This window comes from Somniosus microcephalus, chromosome 16 (genome assembly GCF_052327205.1).
Source record: "Somniosus microcephalus isolate GS21.2 chromosome 16, FLI_Smic_1.0, whole genome shotgun sequence".
In the NCBI taxonomy this organism is placed as follows: domain Eukaryota; kingdom Metazoa; phylum Chordata; class Chondrichthyes; order Squaliformes; family Somniosidae; genus Somniosus; species Somniosus microcephalus.
Window position 1 is genome coordinate 88,644,233 of NC_141002.1, and position 26,077 is coordinate 88,670,309.

At 46.4% G+C, this 26,077-nt stretch overlaps 1 protein-coding gene across 3 annotated transcripts in view; it reads left to right on the plus strand.

Moving 5' to 3' along the window:
* LOC147106368 (monocarboxylate transporter 2) overlaps positions 1–26,077 on the plus strand; it is a 200,923-nt gene that overhangs the window by 66,092 nt on the left and 108,754 nt on the right. Inside the window, exons 1-2 of one of the 3 annotated variants that reach the window (XM_086009415.1) lie at positions 21,549–21,859; positions 22,175–22,415. In XM_086009415.1, coding sequence (XP_085865541.1) covers positions 21,848–21,859; positions 22,175–22,415 — 253 coding nt within the window. In that variant the 5' untranslated portion in view covers positions 21,549–21,847. Of the gene's footprint in view, positions 1–21,548; positions 21,860–21,895; positions 22,085–22,174; positions 22,416–26,077 lie in introns of those variants that run through there. The other 2 variants (XM_086009416.1, XM_086009417.1) reach the window with 2 other exon arrangements.

The window sequence follows — 26,077 nt, forward strand, 5'->3', positions numbered from 1 at the left end:
GAACGTGAAACAAGTTTAGAAAGCTGCAAGACTGGCAAAAGATTTCCTAGAACAGTATGTAATGGAACCAACCAGGGAGTAGGCTACCTTGGATTTGGTACTGTGTAATGAGACAGAATTAATAAATGATTTCATAGTAAAGGATCCTCTAGGAAAGAGTGATCATAGTATGGTTGAATTTCAAATTCAGTTGGAGGGTGAGAAAGATGTATCTCAAACCAGTGTCCTGATCTTAAACAAAGGCAATTACAATGGCATGAGGGCAGAACTGGCTAAAGTGGACTGGAAAAATAAATTAAAGGGTAAGACAGTTGAAATGCAGTGGCAGACATTTAAGGAGATATTTCATAACTCTCAACAAAAATATATTCCAGTGAGAAAGAAAGATTTTAAGAGAAGGGAGCACCATCTGTGGCTAACTAAGGACGTAAAGGATGGTATCAAATTGAAAATGAAGGCATACAATGCTGCCAACATTGGTGGGAGACCAGAGGATTGGGAAATTTTTAAAAACCTGCAAAGGATGACTAAAAAAATAAAGAGAGAGAAGATGAATTATGAGTGAAAACTGGCAAGAGACATTAAAACAGAGAGTAAGAGCTTCTACAGGTATATAAAAAGGAAGAGGGTAGCTGTGGAAGACTGTCTGTGTGGAGTTTGCACGTTCTCCCCGTGTTTGCGTGGGTTTCCTCCGGGTGCTCCGGTTTCCTCCCACAGTCCAAAGATCTGCGGGTTAGGTTGATTGGCTGTGATAAATTGACCCTTAGTGTTAGGGGGATTAAATACGTGGGGTTACGGGGATAGGGTGGGCTATGTGTTGGTATAGGGGTTACGGGGATCGGGTGGGATATGTGTCGGTGCAGGCTTGATGGGCCGAAATGGCCTCTATCTGCACTGTGGGGTTTCTGTGATTTCTGTGATAAAGTAAACATTGGTCACTTAGAGGATGAGACTGGGGAATTAATGGAGAATGGAGAATTGGCAGAAACTCTGAACAAATATTTTGTATCTGTCTTCATGGTAGAAGATACTAACAACATCCCAAAAATGGATAATCAAGGGGCCACAGGGAGGGTGGAACTAAAGACAATCACAATCACTAGGGAAATAGTACCTGGTAAAATAATGGGACTAAAAGACGACAAGTCCCCTGGACCTGATGGCCTGCATCCCAGGGTCTTAAAAGAAGTGGCTGCAGAGATAGTGGATGCATTGGTTGCAATATACCAAAATTCCCTGGACACTGGAGAGATCACAGTGGATTGGAAAACTGCAAATGTAACACCCCTATTTAAGAAAGGAGGGAGACAGCAGGAAACTATAGACCAGTTAGCCTAACATCTGTCATTGGGAAAATGCTGGAGTCCTTCATTAAGGAAGCAGTAGCAGGGCATTTGGAAAATCATAATGCAGTCAAGCAGAGTCAGCATGGTTTTATGAGAGGGAAATCATGTTTAACAAATTTGCTGGAGTTCTTTGAGGATGTAACGAGCAGGGTGGACAAAGGTGAACCAGTAGATGTGGTATATTTGGATTTCCAGAAGGCATTCGATAAGGTGCCACATAAAAGGTTACTGCATAACCTCATGGAATTGGGGGTAATATATTAGCATGGATAGAGAATTGGCTAACTAACACAAAGCAGAGAGTCGGGATAAATGGGTCATTTTCCGGTTGGCAAACGGTAACTAGTGGGGTGCCACAGGGATCGGTGCTGGGGCCTCAACTATTTACAATCTACATTAATAAGTTGGATGAAGGGACCGAGTGTAATGTAGCCAAGTTTGCGGATGATACAAAGATGGGTGGGGAAGCAAGTTGTGCAGAGGACTCAAAGAATCTGCAAAGGGATATAGACAGGCTAAGTGAGTGGGCAAACATTTGGCAGATGGAGTATAATGTGGGAAAGTGTGAGGTTATCCACTTTGGCAGGAAAAATAAAAAAGCAAATTATTATTTAAATGGAGAGAGATTACAAAATGCTACAGTTCAGAGGGACCTGGGGGTCCTTGTGCATGAAACACAAAAAGTTAGCATGCAGGTACAGCAGGTAATCAAAAAGGGAAATGGAATGTTGGCCTTTATTTCCAAGGGGATTGGAGTCTAAAAGCAGGGAAGTCCTGCTACAACTGTACAGGGTATTGGTGAGACCACACCTTGAGTACTGCGTACAGTTTTGGTCTCCTTATTTAAGGAAGGATATACTTGGATTGGAGGCAGTTCAGAGACGATTCACTAGGTTAACTCCAGAGATGAGGGGGTCGACTTATGAGATAAGGTTCAGCAGGCTGGGCCTACACTCATTGGAATTTAGAAGAATGAGAGGTGATCTTATCGAAACATATAAGATACTGAGGGGGCTCGACAAGGTAGATGCAGAGAGGATGTTTCCCCTTGTGGAGAAATCTAGAACTCGGGGGCACAGTTTTAGAATAAAGGGTTGCCCTTTTAGAACTGAGATGAGGAGGAATTTCTTCTCTCAGAGGGTCGTAAATCTGTGGAATTCTCTGCCCCAAAGAGCTGTGGAGGCTGGGTCATTAAATACATTTAAGGTGGAGATAGACAGATTTTTGCATGATAAGGGAGTGAAGGGTTATGGGGAGCAGGCAGGGAAGTGGCTTTGAGCCCAAGATCAGCCATGATCTTATTCAATGGCGGAGCAGGCTCGTGGGGCCAAGTGGCCTATTCCTGCTCCTATTTCTTATGTTCTTATGTAAGGTTACACAGAACAAGTCAAAGTGAAAGGCTGTCTTAACTACAAGTTGTTGCTGATGATCCCGTTAAATAACGCTGCCGGTGGCTCCTTCCTGGTCAGCTGGTCGTGATTAACACAGGCTGGTAAGTTGAGCGGCGAGCTCCTAAATGGCATATCGGGCATCAGGTGTGCGTTGCACACTCACTGATGTCACGATTTGCATAATCTACATATCCCTAGCGAGCGCGGACATCGGCAGCGCTGCTGCCTAGCCAAAAATGGCAGCCGCCGAGGGACCCACTGGCAGCGGGCGGAAGCGAGGCGGTCACCATTTTCTTTTGCCAAAACGGGCCTTAACGGCCAGCGCTATCAGCTCCAATTTCTAGACAGATGTCTACCAAACTTTGTGCTGAGGGCATCACACTTCAGAGATGATTCTGTGATGCTGTGGCGGTATCACCGGGTGTCCCTTACTTATAATACATAATTCCCTTTAACTTAACGATATATATTGCTTATCTGTTTGGGCCGTTGCCCCTTTAAGAACGCGTACTAACGCACTGACGTCACGTCGCGTGTCACATGACTCACCTAGATGCGAGCCGGCCCAGCTCGGCCTTCCACTCCCACGACGGCCGCCGGCACAGCTTGGCCTCCCGCTCCTGCGGTGGCTGCCGGCCTGGTTCGGCCTCCCGCGCCCGCGACTTCAGCCGCAACGGCCAGCTACAGTGCCGTGTAGACGTGCCGACGTCACAACGTGGGTCACGTGACCGCCCAAGCGCGGGCAAACGCGCTGACGTCACGACGTGGTCACGTGACCACCCAAGCTAGGGAAAACACGGCCGAGCATGTTGACGTCATCACGCAATCCACAGGACTGCGGACTCAGTCCTTGTGGCGTCCCTGTTGGGTTAAGACCTACCTACTGGCTCTCCTGCATCCATCTATATTGTCGCTGTATTTCATCTGTTTCCTGCATTAAAGAACTTCTTGATTGTTCTCCTGAAGTCGAACTCGATTATTTAGTAGGCATTCGTCCCATACCTACTTAGGTGAACCCAAATACCTACAATTGGTGACCCAACGACGTGAGTACGGGAGCTCATCAATACCTACATTGGTGACCCCGTATCCGTGAACGATTTTCACGGAAGAAACGCGCAGCCTGAACCTGGTCTTCACAGAAGACGACCGACGATCAGCCGACGAACACCAGTTCCCACATTGGCGACTCCGCCTTTGCGAACGTATTCGCAAAGGAAGCGCAGCCTGGAGGTGAGCCCGTTTTTCACAAACGAAACGCAGCCGGACCCCGATTTTTGTGAACGATTTTCACAAAAGCACACCATGGAAGCATCAGCTGTTTCGCTGTCGCTACGGCACTTCAGGGAGCAGCAACCGCCCTCGTGCTTTCTTCAGGTAGAAGCCCTGTTCACCGAGAACATCGATGCGGCGCAGACCACGCACCTGCTTACGGTCTCCGTATTCGACATTTCTACCGCCACTCGGATCGTCCGCCTCCATGACAGCTCCCAACGCAACAGCAAGTATACATCCCTCCAAGCGCGGGTTCCGCAGGTTTTCGGGCCCTCAAGATCTGAACGTGCCCCCGCGGAGATGCCACGAGGACTTGCTCCTCACGAATCACGAGGACGCGCTCCTCACGAATCACGAGGACGCGCTCCTCGCGACCCACGAGGACCCGCTCCTCGCGACCCACGAGGACCCATCCCTCGCGAACCACGAGGACCCATCCCTCGCGAACCACGAGGACCCATCCCTCGCGAACCACGAGGACCCATCCCTCGCGAACCACGAGGACCCATCCCTCGCGAACCACGAGGACCCATCCCTCGCGAACCACGAGGACCCATCCCTCGCGAACCACGAGGACCCATCCCTCGTGAACCACGAGGACCCATCCCTCGCCGACGACGCACCAGCCCGTCAGCCTGCTGGTTGTGTTACCTACCACGCTTTTCGGCGAGACAGAGAAGCGTCGCCGCCCTCCCGGCAGTTTTCTCTCCATCGAAATCAACAACAACTCGAAGCATTGCCGCCCTCCCGGCAGTGTTCTACTTAAAGCAACAACAACTCGAAGCGTTACCGCCCTCTCTACAGTGTTCCCCTCAACAAACGCTAACATCTACTGACGCTGCAAACATCGACGACGGGTCCAACGGGCATTCCGCGGCCGCGATCGGCTACGCGAAAGTTGCTGTCATCACCGATCACTGATCAATGCAGCAACGGTTCGCTCACCTGTCGGCGAGTTCACCGACCTCGCCTGCCAATTCCTCCTGGATCGCCCGTTCGGTGTTCCTACAGATTTCGTCAGACTGGGGACTTTTTCCAACATCAACAGAGCCATGGTCCGCGTATACCCAACCTGCCAGTCAGCTGTTTCGCCCTGGCGCCCGCTTCGAACCACGGGCTGCAGAGGTCACACGTCGCCACGGTCTTTCGCATGGCTGAATGCGTTTTGTTCGCCATGACACCACGATCCTTCGCACGGCTGGATACGTATTATTCGCCACGACGCACACAAGGATCCGCTCACAACCAGCACCTTTTGAGCTCGCCCGCCAAGTCCAGACAGCACGACCGCCGAGACCACCGATCGTCGTTGCAGCACATCAGTTACGATCGTCCGCCTGACCACCGGCCACCCAACAGTCTCCGTCTCGAGACTGCAGGAGTCGTTCGGGCTGGCTCGTCGGACTGCCTCACCTTTGTCGTTCATTAAAGCAAATTCTGGGGGGGCATATGTGGCGGTACCACCGGGTGTCCCTTACTTATAATACATAATTCCCTTTAACTTAACTATGTGTATATATATTGCGTACCTGTTCGGGCCGTTGCCCCTTTAAGAACGCATACTTACGCACTGACGTCACGTTGCGTGTCACGTGACTCACCTAGATGCGAGCCGGCCCAGCTCAGCCTTCCACTCCTGCGACGGCCGCCGGCACAGCTTGGCCTCCTGCTCCTGCGGTGGCCGCCGGCCCGGTTCGGCCTCCCGCTCCCGCGATGGCTGCCGGCCCGGTTCGGCCTCCCGCGATGGCCGCCGGCCCGGTTCGGCCTCCCGCTCCCGCGATGGCCGCCGGCCCGGTTCGGCCTCCCGCTCTCGCGACTTCGGCCGCAACGGCCAGCTACAGTGCCGGGCAAACGCGCTGACGTCACGACGCGGTCACGTGACCACCCAAGCGTGGGAAAACGCGGCCGAGCGTGATGACGTCATCACGCCATCCACAGGACTGCGGACTCAGTCCTCATGGCGTCCCCGCTGGGTTAAGACCTACCTACTGGCTCTCCTGCATTCATCTATATTGTCGCTGTATTTCATCTGTTTCCTGCATTAAAAAACTTCTTGATTGTTCTCCTGAAGTCAAACTCGATTATTTAGTAGGCATTCGTCCCATACCTACTTAGGTGAACCCGAATACCTAGAATGCATACGAATTTATTTGTGACAATTTTTAAAAAAGTATTGAAAGAAAAAGCTTGTCTAACTGCTAATTAATCTGAAGATCCATTAAGATCAATTAGCCTGCAATTGACTTAAAGAAGACATAGTAATTACGCCTAGTGGCTATAAAGAAAAATCTATTTGCACACAGTTGCACTTTAGCACAATGATACATTGTGCATTATATGGTCTAATGCGCCTGTCCTTATAAAACAGTGTAGCCGCTAACTTACCATGAGCAGTACCATTGGAGATCTGCTCCACCATAGGTGGCATGAGAAGAATTAATCCGTAACAACGGTTTAGTGACTGGCATCTGGCAAGCTCCATTTTATTTTGAATCTGTTCAGTACCTGTCCAACTATCTCTTAATCTGTCCTGATTGTTTAATGTTGGCTTTGGGCACTCAAAGTAGTGCCTGTGCTTTTTTTCTTTACACACTTTTGGGCCGTGTGTGCTTTGAAACGTGCTACAATGAGCACTCGTTAAACGGCAAATCTTACAACAAAGGCCTGAATAGTTGCTGCTATTTTATAAATGTCCCCCCCCCCATGTGTTATCAGAATGACAGATGGAGCCAGTCATGCTGTAAATGGCTCGCTACACAGGGCAGAAAATGAAAATGAAATTGCAGGTGGAAGGGAGGAGATGAGAAATGGGAATAGCTGTTGTCAAAGTGAAGGTTTGTTTATCTATATGTGTGGGTGTGCGAAGGCCATATCCTATCCTGGTAATCCGCGAGGGGATGCCACGGGGTGGCGAGGCCATCAGATTTCTGTCCGTGTGGGGCCAGGTATTTTTCCAGTCTTCATTGACTTACGAGCACATTCCTGCTTCTGTAAACTAATATACAGTGAGATTACTGGTTTCCTCTGGGAAACTAATGCTGTCTTTGAGAAGTTGGGACAGGGGAATACCTGGGAATGTGTCAATATTTGCAGGGATTCGCCCACTCTGCCCAGTTGGAAAGCCATCAACTGGTGATTATCAGGTAATGCTATGAATGTAAGATAAAAGGGCTATGTCCTTTCTTGGTAATCAAGCACTGATCATCACTTGAGTGTTTATGTCCCAATTCTTAATTCTTCAGCCTAGATGTGATTGCACATTAATGACATGGCATTAATTATCTGTTAGTAAAAAGTAAATGACCTTACACTGATTAATGTATCTAATAAAGTTCCAAATCTTATATGCCCTGTCATGTTTTTAAAACTATCATGTTATATTTGGGTTCAGGTGACAGCTATAATTACTTTTATTAATATCTGGTAATCATGCCCAGGTATCTAGGATTCTCCATGTAACACACAGTAGTTTCTTCTTTATCCCTCAATGTTGTGTGAAATTCTTCCAGGGCATTTTGATTCAATACCTCATATTGTCTTCAGTTTTCCAACAGTACTGCCAGATTCAGTATCTCTATTGTCTCTCACTATACATAAGCATTTCTGCATGGCGTGTTATCCTATTTGGTTTCATTGTAAATGTGTTGCAAATTATTGGTCCTAAATATGGCATGAAGGTACTTTCATACAGGATGTCTTTTGGACTAATGGTGCTGGCTGTCACCTTGTTAGTCCTTGAGCATATATAAAATCACTCGTCTTCATCATAATCTGTCATTGATGCCTTTCGTAAGATCAACAAAAATGCAGTGCTGTATTGCCTCATGATATCAAGATGCAATATTCAATAAAGTGTAGATTTTTTTTTAGAGCTTTATGTTGTATTGTGAGTCCGGCCCAGATGTACAACACAACGTAAAGCTCTAAGAATTCTAGACTTTATTGAATATTGCATCTTGAGATCATGAGGCAATCTAAAGTAAAATCCCTACAGAGAAAAGAAGTTGAGACAGTCCGAGGGAGATGGAATGGACTGCAAAGGTGTGAGGTCAAAGTGGGGCCATGGGGTATTACCCATTAGACCATTGCTGCCTGTCACTTAAGACAAGAAAATAGCATGAGACCAAAAATAGAGACTAATATAGGCATTGCCAGGATTGTTCCTTCTCAGCAACTAAGCACCTGCCTGTTCTTCTTTCTGAGGCAGTCATGGAAAACTCGCTGAAGGCACAACCTAGATGCCATAACAAACTAGAGGAGCAAAACTAGATCGCCACTGAAGAGGATTGAACTTTGATCCAATGATGCAATGGTTTCCAAAGGAAGAGGTCATGAGACTTTCTTTTATTAATCTAAGACCTGAATAGAAATCATTGATTGCTCTTGGTTATGCTTCCATCCAAGCTATAAAAAAGACTACACGTGAGATCATTTTCTGACTTCACGTTGTGCTGGTAGCTCATATTGGAAATTTGGGCAAGTAACTTTAATTGAAAGTAACTTCAGTGGGAAATCGGGAGAACTCCTGCAGAAACTTTACTCCGACGTGTTTTGCATTGGTGTGACATAGTTTCAGCTTCACAACGACGCTAAACCTATATATAACTTGGGTGTGAGGGCCTGAACTGACTTGGAACCAAACTGACTCCTCCAGGGACTATTGCTCTGATACAGTATCGGGTCAGGCCCCGACTCTGGATTCAGGCAGCATCGAAACTGTAACTGCAGCCTTGGTTGTACCAGTGCTCATAGAGTCATAGGGCAGGATTTTCATTGTGCCGTGGAGTCGGGATTGGAGGCGTGTGGGGGGTTAAAATCCCAAAATCAGGGGTCCCGACCCCATCCCGCACCCAAAACTCACCTCCGTGTAAGTTTCAAAGGAGGCGGGTACCCGCCTCACACTGGGACCCGCCTACCCGAGGCGGGAAGGGATTAGTGCCAATTAATTGCCTGTTAACAGGTAGTTAACAGGCAGTTTTTAGCCTAATCCCTATTTTTAAGGCTGAAGTGTGGGATTCCCGATGGCTCCAATCCACGCCAAGTTAGAGGAGGCGGGCCGTCGGGTTGAAGGACTTGGAGGGGTCGAGATGTTGGTGTTCAGGTGAGTGATGTGTGCATGAGTGCAAAGGTAAGTGTGTTTGGTGTGTCTAAAGTGATTAATGAAGTTTAAATTACCTTTGCTTACCCTTTCAGCCTTCCTTCCTTTAGGTCCCAGGAGTCCCTCATCTCACTGGCACAGAAAGCAGAATGGCTGCGAAATGTCAAAAGTGACAGCCTGCAGCTTTCTGTGCAGGAGAGATTTCTAACTGAGTCTGTGGAGAAGGACTCAGGTTAGAAGTAAGACTGTCAGTGTTTGGTAGCTTTGAAATGCTGATATTTCATCTGTCAAAAGCTCTTGACAGATGAAATTTCAGTCTGTGACATCACCTGTTGCCGGGTGGCCCTTAATTGGCCTGCTGAGCCCGCTGGGTGGGCTCAACAAGGTCAATCAAGTTAAAATCATGTGGATTGGCCGCATCTCGATGGAGGCGGAACTACAACCCCGAAAGTTGTAGTCCCGCCTCCAACCCGACTACTGAGCCCATAGAGTTATACAGCACAGAAAGAGGCCCTTCGGCCCATCGTGTCCGCACCGGCCATCAAGCCCTGTCTATTCTAATCCCATTTTCCAGCACTTGGTCCGTAGCCTTGTATGCTATGGCGTTTCAAGTGCTCATCTAAATGCTTCTTGAATGTTGTGAGGGTTGCTGCCTCTGCCACCCTTTCAGGCAGTGAGTTCCAGATTCCAGCCACCCTCTGGGTGAAAAGGTTTCTCCTCAAATCCCCTCTAAACCTCCTGCCCCTTACCTTGAAACTATGCCCCCTGGTTATTGACCCCTCTACTAAGGGGAAAAGTTCCTTTCTATCTACGCCCCTCAATTTTGTACACCTCAATCAGGTCCCCCCTCAGCCTTCTCTGCTCTAAGGAAAACAACCCCAGCCTGTCCAGTCCCTTTTTAAAGCTGAAGCACTCCAGCCCAGGTAACATCCTGGTGAATCTCCTCTGCACACTCTCCAATGCAATCACATCCTTCCTATAGTGTGGCGACCAGAACTGCACACAGTATTCCAGCTGTGGCCTAACTAGCATTTTGTACAGCTCCATCATAACCTCCTTGCTCTTATATTCTATGCCTCGGCTAATGAAGGCAAGTATCCCATATGCCTTTTTAACCACCTTATCTACCTGTCCTGCTGCCTTCAGGGATCTATGTATATGTACACCAAGGTCCCTCTGATCCTCTGTCCTTCCTAGGGTCCTACCATTCATTGTGTATTCCCTTGCCTGGTTAGTCCTCCCAAACTGTATCACCTCACAGTTTTCAGGGTTAAATTCAATTTGCCACTGTTCTGCCCATCCAACCAACACGTCTATATTTAAAGCACATGGGATTGGGGGCAAGGTACTGACTTGGATAGAGAACTGGCTGGCAGACAGGAAGCAAAGAGTTGGAATAAACGGCTCTTTTTCCGAGTGGCAGGCTGTGACTAGTGGGGTACCGCAGGAATCGGTGCTAGGACCCCAGCTATTCACAATATATATTAATGATCCAGACGAAGGAACTAGATGTAATATCTCCAAGTTTGCAGACAACACAAAGCTGGGTGGGCATGTGTGCTGGGAGGAGGATGCCGAGAAACTCCAGTATAATTTGGACAGGTTGGGTGATTGGGCAGATGTATCACAGATGCAGTATAATGTGGATAAATGCAAGGTTATCCACTTTGGTGGCAAAAACAGGAAGGCAGATTATTATCTGAACGGCAATAGATTGGGAGAAGGGGAAGTGCAACGAGACCTGGGTGTCCTTGTGCACCAGTCGCTGAAGGAAGCATGCAGGTGCAGCAGGCAGTTAAGAAGGCAAATGGTATGTTGGCCTTCGTAGCGAGAGGATTCGAGTACAGGAACAAGGATGTCTTGCTGCAGTTGTACAGGGCCTTGGTGAGACCACATCTTGAGTATTGTGTGCAGTTTTGGTCGCCATCTGAGGAAGGATGTTCTTGCCATGGAGGGAGTGCAGTGAAGATTCACCAGACTGATACCTGGGATGGCAGGAATGACGTATGAGGAGAGATTGGGTCGATTGGGCTTATACTCGCTGGAGTTAAGAAGAATGAGAGAGGATCTCATTGAAACTTATAAAATTCTAACAGGACTAGACAGACTAGATACAGGAAGGATGTTCCCGATGGCGGGGGAGTGCAGAACCAGGGGTCACAGTCTAAAGATAAGGGGTAAGCCATTTAGGACAGAGATGAGGAGGAATTTTTTCACCCAGAGAGTGGTGAACCTGTGGAATTCTCTACCACAGAAGGCAGTTGAGGCCAATTCATTAAATATATTCAAGAAGGAGTTGGATATATTTCTTAAGGCTAAAGGGATCAAGGGATATGGGGAGAAGGCAGGGACAGGGTACTGAGTTTGGATGATCAGCCATGATCTCATTGAATGGCGGAGCATACTCGAGGGGCCGAATGGCCTACTCCTGCACCTATCTTGTATGTCTCTAGATCATCCTGTAGCCTGAGGCGTCCCTCCTCACTATTTACCACTCCACCAATTTTCATTTCATCTGCAAACTTACTGATCATATCTCGTACATTCATATCTAAATCATTAATGTACACTACAAACAGCAAAGGACCCAGCACCAATCCTTGCGGTACACCACTGGACATAGGCTTCCAGTCACAAAAAGAACCTTCGACCATCACCCTCTGCCTCCTGCCACTAAGCCAATTTTGGATCCAACGTGCCAAGTTGACCTGGATCCCATGGGCTCGTACCTTCTTGACCAGTTTCCCATGCGGGACTTTGTCAAAAGCCTTATTGAAGTCCGTGTAGACCACATCAACTGCACTACCCTCATCCACACACCTAGTCAACCCCTCAAAAAATTCAATCAAATTGGTCAGATATGATCTCCCCCTGACAAAGCTATGCTGACTATCCTCGATTAATTCTTGCCTCTCCAAGTGGAGACTAATTCTGTCCCGCAGAATTTTTTACAATAATTTCCCTGTCACTGATGTTAGGCTCACTGGCCTGTAATTCCCTGGCTTATCCCTACTACTCTTCTTGAATAATGATACTACATTAGCTGTCCTCTGGCACCTCCCCTGTGGCCAGAAAGGTTCTGAAAATTTGTGTCAGAGCCCCTGCAATCTCCTCCCTTGCCTCACACAGCAGCCTGGGATACATCTCATCTGGGCCTGGGGATTTATCCACTTTTAAGCCTGCTAAAACCACTAGTACCTCCTCCCTCTCAATACTAATTTGTTCAAGTATATCACAATCCCCCAGTCTGATTTCTATGCCTACATTGTCCTTCTCCATAGTGAACACAGATGCAAAGTATTAATTTAAAACCTCACCGACAACTTCCGGCTCTACACACAGATTGCCACTGGTCCCTAATGGGCCCACTCTTTCCCTGGTTATCTTCTTGCCCTTAATATACTTATAAAGCACCTTGGGATTTTCCTTTATTTTGCCCGCCAGTGTTTGTCATGACCCCGCTTTGCTCTCCTAATTTCTTTTTTAGTACCCCCCTGCACTTTCTATACTCCTCTAGGGCTTCCACTGTTTTTAGTCTTTTGTATCTGCCAAAAGCCTCCCTTTTTTTCCTAATCCATTCTTGTATATCTCTTGACATCCAGGCTTCCCTGGGCTTGTTGGTCCCACCCTTGACCTTTACAGGAACATGTTGGCGCTGTATTCTCTCTATTTCTCTTCTGAAAGATTCCCACGACTCTAATGTGGATTTTCCTACAAGTAGCTAATCCCAGTCCACTTTTGCCAGATCCTGCCTTATCATATTAAAATCGGCCTTCCTCCATCTTTGTCCTGTTCCATGACTACCTTAAATCTCACCGAATTATGGTCAATGCCACCAAAATGCTCTCCTACTGACACTTCTACCACTTGCCCGGCTACATTCCCTAGAATTAGGTCCAGTACCGCCCCCTCTCTTGTAGGACTGTCTACATACTGGCTCAAAAAGTCCACCTGGATGCACTTTAAGAATTCTGCACCCTCTAAACCTTTCACACTCTGACTATCCCAGTTAATATTGGGAAAGTTGAAATCCCCTACTATTATTACCCTATTATTTCTACACTTGTGAGATTTGCCTACATATCTGTTCCTCTACCTCCCCCTGACTGCTTGGGGGCCTATAGTACACTCCCAGCAAAGTGCCTGCCCCCTTTTTGTTTTTAAGTTCTACCCATATGGCCTCATTAGAGGAACCTGCTAAGATATCATCCCTCCTTACAGCAGTAATTAACTCCTTGATTAATATTGAGACACCCCTCCTCTTTTACACTCCCCTCTGTCTCACCTGAAGATTCTATACCCCAGAATATTGAGCTGCCAGTCCTGCCCCTCCCTCAGCCATGTCTCTGTGATAGCAACAATATCATACTCCCATGTGTTCATCAACACCTTCAATTCATCTGCCTTACTCGCAAGACCCCTTGCATTAAAATAAATGCCATCCAGCCTTGCCATACTCCCTTGTGCCGTTACATCACCCCCTACTATAGCTCCACTCCGTATCCCAGCCCCCTGCCAAGTTAGTTTAACCACCCCCCCCCCCGCACTACCTTCCTGGTTCTTTTACTCTGTCTGGCAGTCACCCATTTCCTGTCTGATTGTGCATTCTTTACTTGTGGCGTGACCACCTCGTTAAACGTGCTATCCACAAAGATCTCCGCTTCACAGATGCTCCACAGTGACTCCAGCCGCAGCTCCAGCTCCAGAACGCAGATTTCGAGTAGCTGCAGCAGGAGACATTTCCTGCACAGGTGTTCGCCCTGGACACCTAAAGCGTCCCTGACTTCCAACATAGCACAGGAGGCACACTCCACGCTGCCGAGCTGCCCTGCCATGTCCTACCCTTAATTTACTCCCTTTAAATTAAAGATTAAATACACTCGGGACTTTACTTCCCTTTAAAAACTACTTACTCTAAACTAGAGACCTTAATGACCGGAATGTAGAAATACTGACCGCTGGTTCTCTGTCCCCTCTTGTGCAGCTTTTTAGCTCCTGCTCTCCTGGAAGCTGAAAAAGTCACTCACCTTGCAGCTTAACACTCTGTTCCAATCTGCACTCTAGCCCCCCTTAATTATACTGCTGAGATTTAAATAAGTGAGCTCTCTGGCAGTTACAGAACCAGATTAGACCAGTTAATTAATTAATTACTCTCACCTGCTCTCCAGCACAGAGCTTGCTTAGCCCTGCCCAAGCCTAGAAGAAACTTAAAACTTGAAACTTTAAATTTAAGTTAAATGCTAATTGCAAGCACACAAGACTAGATTTTATTTAAAAAAAAGAGATTAACCTTTAAGATTCACTCCCTCACTCACCAAATTCGCAGCTTAACACTCCGTTCCGATCTGCACTCTGTGACCTGTTGGTTGTAGTGCAAATTCACCCTTAATTTGGATCAGGAATTTAAATTTCTGGTCTTATTGGAAATTGGGCCCAAGATTGGACCAGTTAATTAATTAATTGGGTCTAAAGGCGGAAGTCACACCCCCATCCACATCAATGGGGCTGTGGTGGAAAGGGTGGACAGCTTTAAGTTCCTCGGAGTCCACATCACGGAAGACCTCTCCTGGTCCCTCAATACCTCCTCTCTGGTGAAGAAGGCCCAGCAGCGCCTATATTTCCTAAGGAGGCTGAAGGGATGTAACCTGTCACCCCTGATCCTCTCTAACTTTTACCGCTGCACAATAGAGAGCATCCTGACAAACTGTATCACAGTATGGTATGGCAGCTGTAGCTACTATGACCGGAAAGCCCTGCAGCGGGTAGTCAAAACTGCCCAACGCATTACCGGCACCCGGCTACCGACCATAGAGCACATATATCAGAAACGCTGTTTACGGAGGTCACGGTCCATCATCAAAGACTCTACCCACCCCAGCCAAAGTCTGTTCGCCCTCCTGCCATCTGGGAGACGCTACAGATGCATTCGTACCCGTACGACCAGATTTAGGAACAGCTTCTTTCCCAGGGCTGTCATCCTACTGAACTCTACAAATAAACTCTAAAGCCTGCACATCTGCCAATGCACTTTATTATGGTTATGTTTATGTTAATGTATTACAAGCCAAATGTATGTTGAATGTTTAAATGTCTTAATCTAAATGTACACTCTCGGGAGCCGCAAGCCTACATTTCGTTGTACTGCACTTGTGCACTAACAATGACAATAATATCTTCGGGTAAGCATTCTCCAAGGCAGCCTTCGAGACACACGACAACGCAAAATCGTCGAGCAGAAACTGATAGCCAAGTTCCGCACCCATGAGGACGGCCTCAACCGAGATCTTGGGTTCATGTCACGCTACATGTAACCCCACCTGACGCAGGGTCATCCAGACTCGAGTCGACATTGGCTTGTTCTCTCTACACAGATGCGGCCGGACCTGCTGTGATTTCCAGCCAAAAAAAATGTTTTTTGTCTGTTTTTTTGTTTTTCATACAGACCCCAGCATCTGCAATATTTGACCCCTTGTGACCCCACCTCATTGTTCTTTGATGTAATGTTTCCCTGACTGACCTGTTTGGACACCATTCACACCTTTGACTGCTGTGATTATCTCTCTGCCGAGGTGTGATAAATGGCAGTTGGAAAGGTTACCTGTAAACATCTGACATGATTCACTGACTATATAAGCTGTGTCTTTATGCATTTCTCCACTTCACCTGAAGAAGGAGCAGCGCTCCGAAAGCCTGTGATTTCAAATAAAGCTGTTGGACTATAACCTGGTGTTGTGTGACTTCTTACAAATGACAATAAAAGTTGATTTGATTTGATTTTGATTTGATACATAATAATTTTTCCTACACTTGGTAAAGATCATGAAGTGTGGTCAGAAAATGAGTGCGTCCATTTGGATTCATATTTCTGAAGCACAAACTTGTGTCTTAATTTAATGGAAGCCTTCCTTTAAATCTGCTGTGCACATTCTCAGCCAGTGCAGGGATGGGTCTGTGGATACTGGTGAAAACACAAAGGACTTCGGGAAATGCAATACAAAGGGAGCAAGCATTATTTGGTCCTCAGCAGCAGTTGCTGCAGGAACATTGTAAATTGTAAATCTAATATAATTTAATATCCAGTGGTAACTTGAAGCCTTTGATGTGATTGACTAACTGTTACTGGATTTGGCGTTTGAAAAGTGCCGATGGCTAGAAAGTGAGAGCAGCAATTACATTCATTGGCACAATTAGTGCTTAACTTGGAGAAGTGCAACTTCAGCTGCTTCTGAGGCAAGTTAGAGAACATTTGCCTGCAGACTGTAAATCTCTCAAAGCTGGATGTGTTTGACTATTATAGATCTTAGGCAATGCCGGATAATCTTCAGGAATGGCTCCAAAGCACAGCTGTGACAGTACCATTGCAATCTTAACTACATTACAACAATGACTAATATTTATACTGGCCATTGAAGGAATAATAAGGTGCAGCAAATTGACATTTCACCCACCAAGTTACAAACAGAATTGCAGTTCAGCAATAATGGGTAGCTATGCTATACCTTGAAGTGATAAGTGGCAGGTAACATTTGCACCACAGAAGTGCAGGCAATGACTATCTTCAACAAGCAAGAGTCTAACCAATGCCCCTTTGACATTCAACGACATTACCATCGCCGAATCCCTCACCATCAATATCCTGAGGGTCACTATTGACCAGAAATGTAACTGGACCAGCCACATAAATATTGTGACAACAAGAGCTGGTCAGAGGCTAGGTATTCTGCGGCGAGTGTCTCACCTCCGACTCCCGAAAGCCTTTCCACCATCTACAAGGCACAAGTAAGGAGTGTGATGGAATACTCTCCACTTGCCTGGATGAGTGCAGCTCCAACAACACTCAAGAAGCTCGACACCATCCAGGACAAAGCAGCCCGCTTGATTGGCACCCCATCCACCACCTTAAACATTCACACCCTCCACCACTGGTGTACCGTGGCTGCAGTGTGTACCATCTACAAGATGCACTGCAGCAACTCGTCAAGGCTTCTTTGGCAGCACCTCCCAAACCCGCGACCTCTTCCACCTTCCCAGGACAAGGGCAGCAGGCGCATGGGAATACCATCACCTATAAATTTCCCTCCAAGTCACACACCATCCTGACTTGGAAGTATATCACCGATCTTTCATCGTCGCTGGGTCAAAATCCTGGAACTCCCTCCCTAACAGCACTGTGGGAGTACCTTCACCACTCAGACTGCAGCGGTTCAAGAAGGCGGCTCACCACCACCTTCTCAAGGGCAATTAGGGTTGGGCAATAAATGCTGGCCTTGCCAGCGATGCCCACATCCCATAAACGAATTTAAAAAAAAAGTGAAACGTGTGGTATAACTCCAGTGCTAGTTAGCCAAGTCGGATTTCACTATTGTCCGGATTTTGCGGTTGTAATGATGGCGAAATTGTTAGCGTTCACCGTCATTACTCTGTGAAACTGACAGCAACTCCTAGAATCCGCATACACGCAGTTAAATGTGGAAGTCCCACAGATGGTACTCTAATAGAAATCACTGAATTGGCGAGAACCTCCCCTTTTACGCTGTAATATCGCTGTAAAAAAAAGTTAAGCCTCTTTGAATGAGCTGCAACTGGGTTTTTAACGGTGTACTAAATCATAATTACAGCTGAACAACCTCTCTGGCCCTGAAAAACTAATTTTATATTTGTGGAATGTCAAATTTCTTCATTATGATAAACAGTACATGATTTTTAAAATAAAATACATTAAAAAAAAATTGTTTATAATATTTCAGCTTCTACCATAATCCCATGTGCATGTCCCAATCTTTATTTTGCTCTCTGTAAAATGATAAAAAATGTGAAGGAAAATCAGTGCTTTTTACTTCCTGGTTTGCTGGCTGTGAGAATTCTTCAATGTGATTGGCTGCTTAGCCTGCTAGATGACATCACTGTTGCTGGACGTTGAGTTGGCGCCATAATCAAATCAACATCGGGAAAGGTGAAATTGGTGCCACGGAGATCGTTGGATCTTTTGGACAGCTTTCTTCGAGGTCAGCGGCGAGTGCCACCACTTAGCCGCTGACCACAAAATCTGGGCCTTTATGTTTGCGTGATGTGAAGCTGAAATTGATATGCAGCAAACTTTTTAATAGTTTCCCGGGGCATTTTTGCAAACATTGAAATTTTGTCTGCTGTTTGAACAGTAATGGGAAGAGTTCTGTACGTGCATGCTCTACATTGTTCTAAACAAGTACCTGATGCCAAATCCATTGTGCAGTAAGGTGCTTTACATACATATATACATACATAAACACTTTTTTTATTCGTTCATGGGATGTGGACATCACTGGCAAGGCCAGCATTTATTGCCCATCCGTGGTTGCCCTTGAGAAGGTGGTGGTGAGCCGCCTTCTTGAACCGCTGCAGTCCGTGTGGTGAAGGTACTCCCACAGTGCTGTTAGGTAGGGAGTTCCAGGATTTTGACCCAGCGACGATGAAGGATTGACGGTATACTTCCAAGTCAGGATAGTATGTGACTTGGAGGGGAACTTGGAAGTGGTGGTGTTCCCATGCGCCTGCTGCCCTTGTCCTTCTAGGTGGAAGAGGTTGCGGGTTTGGGAGGTGCTGCCGAAGAAGCCTTGGTGAGTTGCTGCAGTGAATCTTGTAGATGGTGCACACTGCAGCCACGGTACGCCGGTGGTGGAGGGAGTGAATGTTTAATGTGGTGGATGGAGTGCCAATCAAATGGGCTGCTTTGTCCTGGATGGTGTCGAGCTTCTTGAGTGTAGTATATACATACATAATCACACACATACATTTATATACATATATGCACAAAGTAGATGCCAGTGCACTACTGCAAAATACAATACATCCTGTAATTGACAATACAAAGCTACTAGCGCACAAATAAATAATACTGGGCTCCCAAAAGGTTCAGCACTGTTATTTTGACTTTGAAATAACTTTAATAAGCCTCACCTCATGGCTTTGAATTAAAAGTCAAACTTATTGGTAAATGATTTCTCAGCCTCTTTGTAATTAACGTTGGGTGTGGTTATTGCAGCATCATGCTAAGCCCTTTGTGTCAGTCAATAAAAAATGATTACCTGCCAGGTAGTTTTCATTGGTCGATGCAGATACACCCCCAGCAGTTTCACCTCTTCAATCCTATGCACAAATGGCTTCTCTAATTATTGCTTTCAGGATAGAATTATTGTACTTTTACAAAACTGACTGGCATGTTTCCCGAGAATGAAATTGGATGTCCTTCAGGAACCGAGAGTCAGATCTGAACAGATTCGAGGGCATTAATTGCCTTCTCCGATTTTAAGTGACTGCAGCATTTGTTTTGATTCCGCTTATCTTTGCTGTGCATGAAAAAATAAAACCAGCTCTGCGTAACAAGCTGCAATCTAATCTGTGATCACGTTATACAGTAGATAGTTACTCAAAGCTGCGGTTTACACAGGAATTGTCTCTCCACCTGCTTGCTCGCTACCCCACTCCCACCTGTGCACAGCTTCCTCAAAAGCTACTTTCGCGACTCCAGCTTTGGCCCCCCTCCCTATTTCTTCTCCTGCTACCACTCAGCACCTGTTCCACCTCTGTGAATCAAATTGGGGCGTTTACTACGTTGAGGCACTGTACGAACACAGGAAGCTGGAGTGCAACACACCAGGATCCAGAGAAGCTGGGGTCGGCAGGTTTTCAAAGAAAAAGTCAGTCTGTTCAAATAGTCGGAGTTTTTCTTGCTGCATTGCGCCATTATTTGTATTGAACTTGTATTTGTAAATGTATATTTCACAACATATAGTTTGTGTACAGGGTAATTAGCACAGAAAAGATCTGTTGAAAGAATCTGATATGTTCTATATTACATTCAGATATTTGCTGCTGTACTGCACTGGCCTTTTATCGCCATTGTTTGAAAGAGGCAAACTCTCAGTTTTATCCTATCTGTGTCGTAATTCAAAAAAATTAGCTCACCTTACGAAATGGGGCAAATAAATGACATTTAGTTAAGAAATATTACCCGGTGTATTTCTGCTTAAAAATAAATTTTTGGCTGCCGAGGCAACTTATTTAGTAACTGGACCGTATAATAGTATGTGTACTAAGCTACAAAGACCAGGAAAGTTTCAGACTGGATCCCCACTCAGTCAGTTGATCTCAGCTGAAATGGTGGTGGGGGCGTTACAGTAGTCTTCAGTGTTCTCTGGACTAGTGGGGGTATATCTAGAGAACTAGAATACAAGGGGGGGGGGTGGGTAGAAGTTATCCTACAGCTATACAATGCCCTGCAGGACCACACCTGGAGTACTGTGTTCAGTTCTGGGCACCACACCTTAGGAGGGATATATTGACCCTTGAGGGAGTGCAGCATAGATGTACCAGAATGATACCTGGACTCCAAGGGATAAATTAGGAGGAGAGATTACACAACCTAGGGTTGTATTCCCTGGAATTTAGAAGGTTAAGGGGTGATTTGATTGAAGTTTTTCAGATATTAAGGGGAACTGAGGGTAGATAGAGAGAAACTATTTCTGCTGGTTGGGGAGTCTAGGACTAGGGGACATAGCCTAAAAATTAGAGCCAAACCTTTCAGGAGTGAAGTTAGGGAGTACTTCTACACACAAAGGCTAGTAGAAGTTTGGAACTCTCTTCCCCAAATAGCAATTGATGCTAGGCCAATTATTAATTTTAAATCTGAGATTGATAGATTTTTGTAAACCAAAGTTATAAAGGGATATGGGGCAAAGGCGGGGATATGGAGTTAGGTCACAGATCAGCCATGAATGGCAGAAGAACCTCTGAGGGGCTAAATGGCTTGCGTTATGGGGTAAAAAATAACAGTTGACCCCATTCGGAAAAATATGCCGTGTGGATGTGGCTGTGATCCCTCCTTTTCGTTTGGGCTTGCATTGATTGAGATGGCATCTGTGGAAGTATATAGCCCAGGAGGAGTCACTACCTTCAGGAAAAGGAGGAGACAAATCAAGCAGAGGAGGACGAAATGCAGTTTATTTGCATCGGCAAAATCTGTAACATTTCAAGTTTTGAGCGCAGCGATGGTTTGAGCCAAGTAAAACAATGTTGTCATGTCCGTGCAGTGGCACGTTTGACTCCCAAGGTGAATTCTGGCTCCTGCAGGATTGTCGGAGAACAAACTGCAGCGAGACCTTGAACATTACTGAGGAAGGTCACCTCTAGCAGGGCTTGATATCATTTGGCAACATGCAATTTTGTTAATGAGCACAAGCAGACAGCTGGTGACTGTAGAATATTCATAAGTGTGTGTGGGGTAATGAGATCAGCCAGAGCTGTATTGATTGGAGCCTCATGGAAATGAATGTGCTATTGCATTAAAACAATGTGTTGTCTTTTCTCCACTGGGCTTTCTCTCTGGCTGACCTTGCGACTAAGTTACTGTTCTGTCCTATCGAGTGTTAGATCACAGTTTATATTGAAACTCCAGCACATGTCACTCGGCTATGTGTCTTTATTTAACTTTGAAGTGAAAATCACACGTGTGTAAAGGTTTCATCTCAAGCCCCATTGCTCTAATTTACCTGGAGCTAAAAACGAGAGATTAAATTGTTTACCCAAAGCACTGATCAGTCCGAACAGGGCTGGTTTAAAGTGGCTGGCACTGCAGTTTTTATTCCTGTTGGATTTTCTCTTTAGGATCTCCTAAAGCCGTGGTCACAGTTTAATTTTTAGGACTGATTTCTTGAATGGGCCAAGATGTTGAGAATGCAATTACTTCAATGATTTAAGCCATGACATGTACGGTAAGATTATCCCTCGACTGACGTTTTACAACTCCTCCTACTCTGTGTGTGTTTATATTGAACTATGCTAAGCAGAAAATACCAGTCTGCTTTTCATGTTGTTATTATACTCCCTGCATTTAAACAGCATCAGATCAAGTATACAGTTAATAACACTTAACAAAAAAACTACCCCGGAAAAGGCTAATTCAAGGAAGCTTCTTGAACTTCTAGAAGTGCACACAGGTTTGACTTATAGACATGCTAATCAGGATTTAGTTTAACATTTTCTTTAATTACAATGTTAAAAAAAACTTTTTTTTTCACTTCTTCCAGTTGACCAAGAACAAGAAGAAGTCTAAGATGCCACCACCAAAACCACCCCCGGAATATGTTCCCCCAGACGGTGGTTGGGGATGGGCTGTGGTCGTTGGAGCTTTCGTCTCGATTGGATTTTCTTATGCTTTTCCCAAGGCCATAACTGTGTTCTTTAAGGAGATTCAGGGGGTCTTTGACACCTCATACAGCCAGATTGCATGGATCTCTTCAATGACGCTGGCTGTTATGTATGCTGGAGGTAGGATGATAAACTTCTACTACATTAAATGTTGCAATTATTTTGCACCAAGTGTTTCCACCATGAAAGGGAAAACTACTTGATATATGTGTAGCTGAAATACATATATGCATGTTCTGACATTCAACGACAACTTGCATTTATATAGCACCTTTAACGTAGTAATTCATTTAAAAAACAGAAAATAACACGGAGTGCATTTGAGCAAAGATAACGCCAATTATAACGCCCATCTTTGACGTGGATACAGTATATGTAGTTTTAAAGCAATTTTACATTTTGAGCATATTTAGCATTAATGATTGCAGAATGCTACTCCTGTGAGATTGGTCTAGGTTGTCCTTCATGCGTAATTAGTATCAGTATGAACCTGCAGCTTGTGTGACGAGAATGAGGGTAAGTGTGGGCACCTCTTCCATTTCCAAAGAGATTATCTGATTGCTTGGTTCAAGTTGATGCTTTCTGAATCACGAGTGCAATGACTTTTCGAATTGTACGGTGCATACGTTTTTGTTGGGCAACATTTTTCTGTTAGTTATCCCAGTAACTAATAATGTTGCTCTTGATCTGATTCACCTGACATTAATTCTGCATTTTGCTTTACTGCGTTGTCACCGGCAGCAGCCTAGACTCTGGTATGAGCAACATTGGGTAAATAAAGCAGCGTGGAGAACTTTCTCAGGAGGTGGCATTTATCCTGGCCACTGACGGCAACAAAGCTGGAGCTGGCATCACCAGCGGCTTGTCTCTCTGGTCATCACCAGCCTCTTGTCTCTCTGGCATCACCAGCAGCTTGTCTCTCTGGCCATCACCAGCGGCTTGTCTCACTGGCATCACCAGCAGCTTGTCCCACTGGCATCACCAGCAGCTTGTCTCTCTGGTCATCACCAGCGGCTTGTCTCTCTGGCCATCACCAGCAGCTTGTCCCACTGGCATCACCAGCAGCTTGTCTCTCTGGTCATCACCAGCAGCTTGTCTCTCTGGCCATCACCAGCGGCTTGTCCCACTGGCATCACCAGCAGCTTGTCCCACTGGCATCACCAGCGGCTTGTCCCACTGGCATCACCAGCAGCTTGTCCCACTGGCATCACCAGCAGCTTGTCCCACTGGCATCACCAGCGGCTTGTCCCACTGGCATCACCAGCGGCTTGTCCCACTGGCATCACCAGCGGCTTGTCTCTCTGGCCATCACCAGCGGCTTGTCTCTCTGGCCATCACCAGCGGCTTGTCTCTCTGGCCATCACCAGCGGCTTGTCTCTCTGGCGATCACCAGCCTCTTGTCTCTCTGGCCATCACCAGCGGCTTGTCTCTCTGGCCATCACCAGCGGCTTGTCTCTCTGGCCATCACCAGCGGCTTGTCTCTCTGGCCATCACCAGCGGCTTGTCTCTCTGGCCATCACCAGCGGCTTGTCTCTCTGGCCATCACCAGCGGCTTGTCTCTCTGGCCATCACCAGCCTCTTGTCTCTCTGGCCATCACCAGTGGCTTGTCTCACTGGCCATCACCAGCGGCTTGTCTCTCTGGCCATCACCAGCGGCTTGTCTCTCTGGCCATCACCAGTGGCTTGTCTCTCTGGTCATCACCAGCCTCTTGTCTCTCTGGCCATCACCAGCGGTTTGTCTCTCTGGCCATCACCAGTGGCTTGTCTCACTGGCCATCACCAGCGGCTTGTCTCTCTGGCCATCACCAGCAGCTTGTCTCTCTGGCCATCACCAGTGGCTTGTCTCACTGGCCATCACCAGCAGCTTGTCTCTCTGGCCATCACCAGCCTCTTGTCTCTCTGGTCATCACCAGCGGCTTGTCTCTCTGGCCATCACCAGCCTCTTGTCTCTCTGGCCATCACCAGTGGCTTGTCTCTCTGGCCATCACCAGCAGCTTGTCTCTCTGGCCATCACCAGCCTCTTGTCTCTCTGGCTATCACCAGCCTCTTGTCTCTCTGGCCATCACCAGCGACTTGTCTCTCTGGCCATCACCAGCCTCTTGTCTCTCTGGCTATCACCAGCCTCTTGTCTCTCTGGCCATCACCAGCCTCTTGTCTCTCTGGCCATCACCAGCGGCTTGTCTCTCTGGCCATCACCAGCCTCTTGTCTCTCTGGCCATCACCAGCCTCTTGTCTCTCTGGCCATCACCAGCGGCTTGTCTCTCTGGCCATCACCAGCGGCTTGTCTCTCTGGCCATCACCAGCGGCTTGTCTCTCTGGCCATCACCAGCGGCTTGTCTCACTGGCCATCACCAGTGACTTGTCTCTCTGGCTGTTACTTTTCCCAGCCCCGGCCAGGCTGAGTCTCCGTCCTAGCTGTCCAGGTACATTGTGGAGCTTTCACATTTCTGGCCTGCGTGGATCTTTCCCTGGCATCATGGCAAGTTTACAGAAGTTGCCAGAATTGTGCAATACCAATTGCCATGCTTGCTGCCTTTTTCAGAATATAGTCACTAGTGGGACACATGCCTCAATATACATTATCTTTCTAACCACACCTCGGGGATTGATTCCATTCAATATGCAACTGGAAACTATCTTGATGGTAAAAGCTGGGGTCTCTTAAACATGTCTTTTCCCCAAGGCCTATTTATTGTGCTCCCATTACATATAGCTACTCAGTGCAAAGATGCTATTATTTATCAGGCATTCTGTAATCATAGATGCATTTAAGGGGAAGCTAGATAAACACATGAGGGAGAAAGGAATAGAAGGTTATGTTGATGGGGTGAGATGAAGAGGGGTGGGAGGAGGCTCATGTGGAGCATAAACGCTGGCATAGACCAATTGGGCCGAATGGCCTGTTTCTGTGCTGTACATTCTATGTCTTTTTTTTTCCACAACATGGGAAGGAATTTCTGTCAGCTATCAGTTATATATAACCAGAGAAGAAAGGATTTAATTGACCCAGTTTTACTGCTGGCTTATGCGATGTGCGTTGGCGCTTTATTTGGTGCATGGGTTACATTTGAACTTGGGTGAAGTGTTTGCCAAGTCCATTCTTAAATTACCCATGGTGTCCAACTTTACCTGGCCCAGCTTTACATTTGTTCACAAGCCTACATCTACTGGTTGGATCCTGGGCAGAAGTGGGAAATAGTGGCAAGTGTATAATTAAACTTGTTTAATTTAGAGCCGAGTGCTGTAAACGCACAGCACAGTTTGAGAGGAGAGATCGGGAGTGGAGCACAGCTCGGAGATTATTTTTTTATGTGACACAGCTGGGAACACAGGCAGGAAAAGGGGTTGATTTGGGAATGCCGGCAGGTAAATCGGAAGTCCGCCGTTGTTGCAACATTTACATTGAGTAATGAATTCCCCATGGGTTAAATCCATTGCTATTTGTCCTTTATGACAGTGGCTCTCAAACTTTTTTGGTTGAAGAACCCTTTTCCAAATGGATAAGTAATCACGGACACCCCCCCCCCAACTAAATTAGAATACTGTATAATACTCATAATATGAAAATGCTCCTTGTAAAGAGTGTTTTAATAATGCTTTTAAGAAAACAGGTATTTACTTACAGATATCAGTGAGATGGGTGTGCCGTATGTCTATTTTGGGCTGTTGCTTGACTAGGCTGTGGTATAGCTCTCCCAAATGGTCACCAGTCCCAGATGTTAATAAGGAGAACTTTGCAGGGTTGACTGGGGTGAGAGATTGCCTAAGTCTTGTTTGATTTT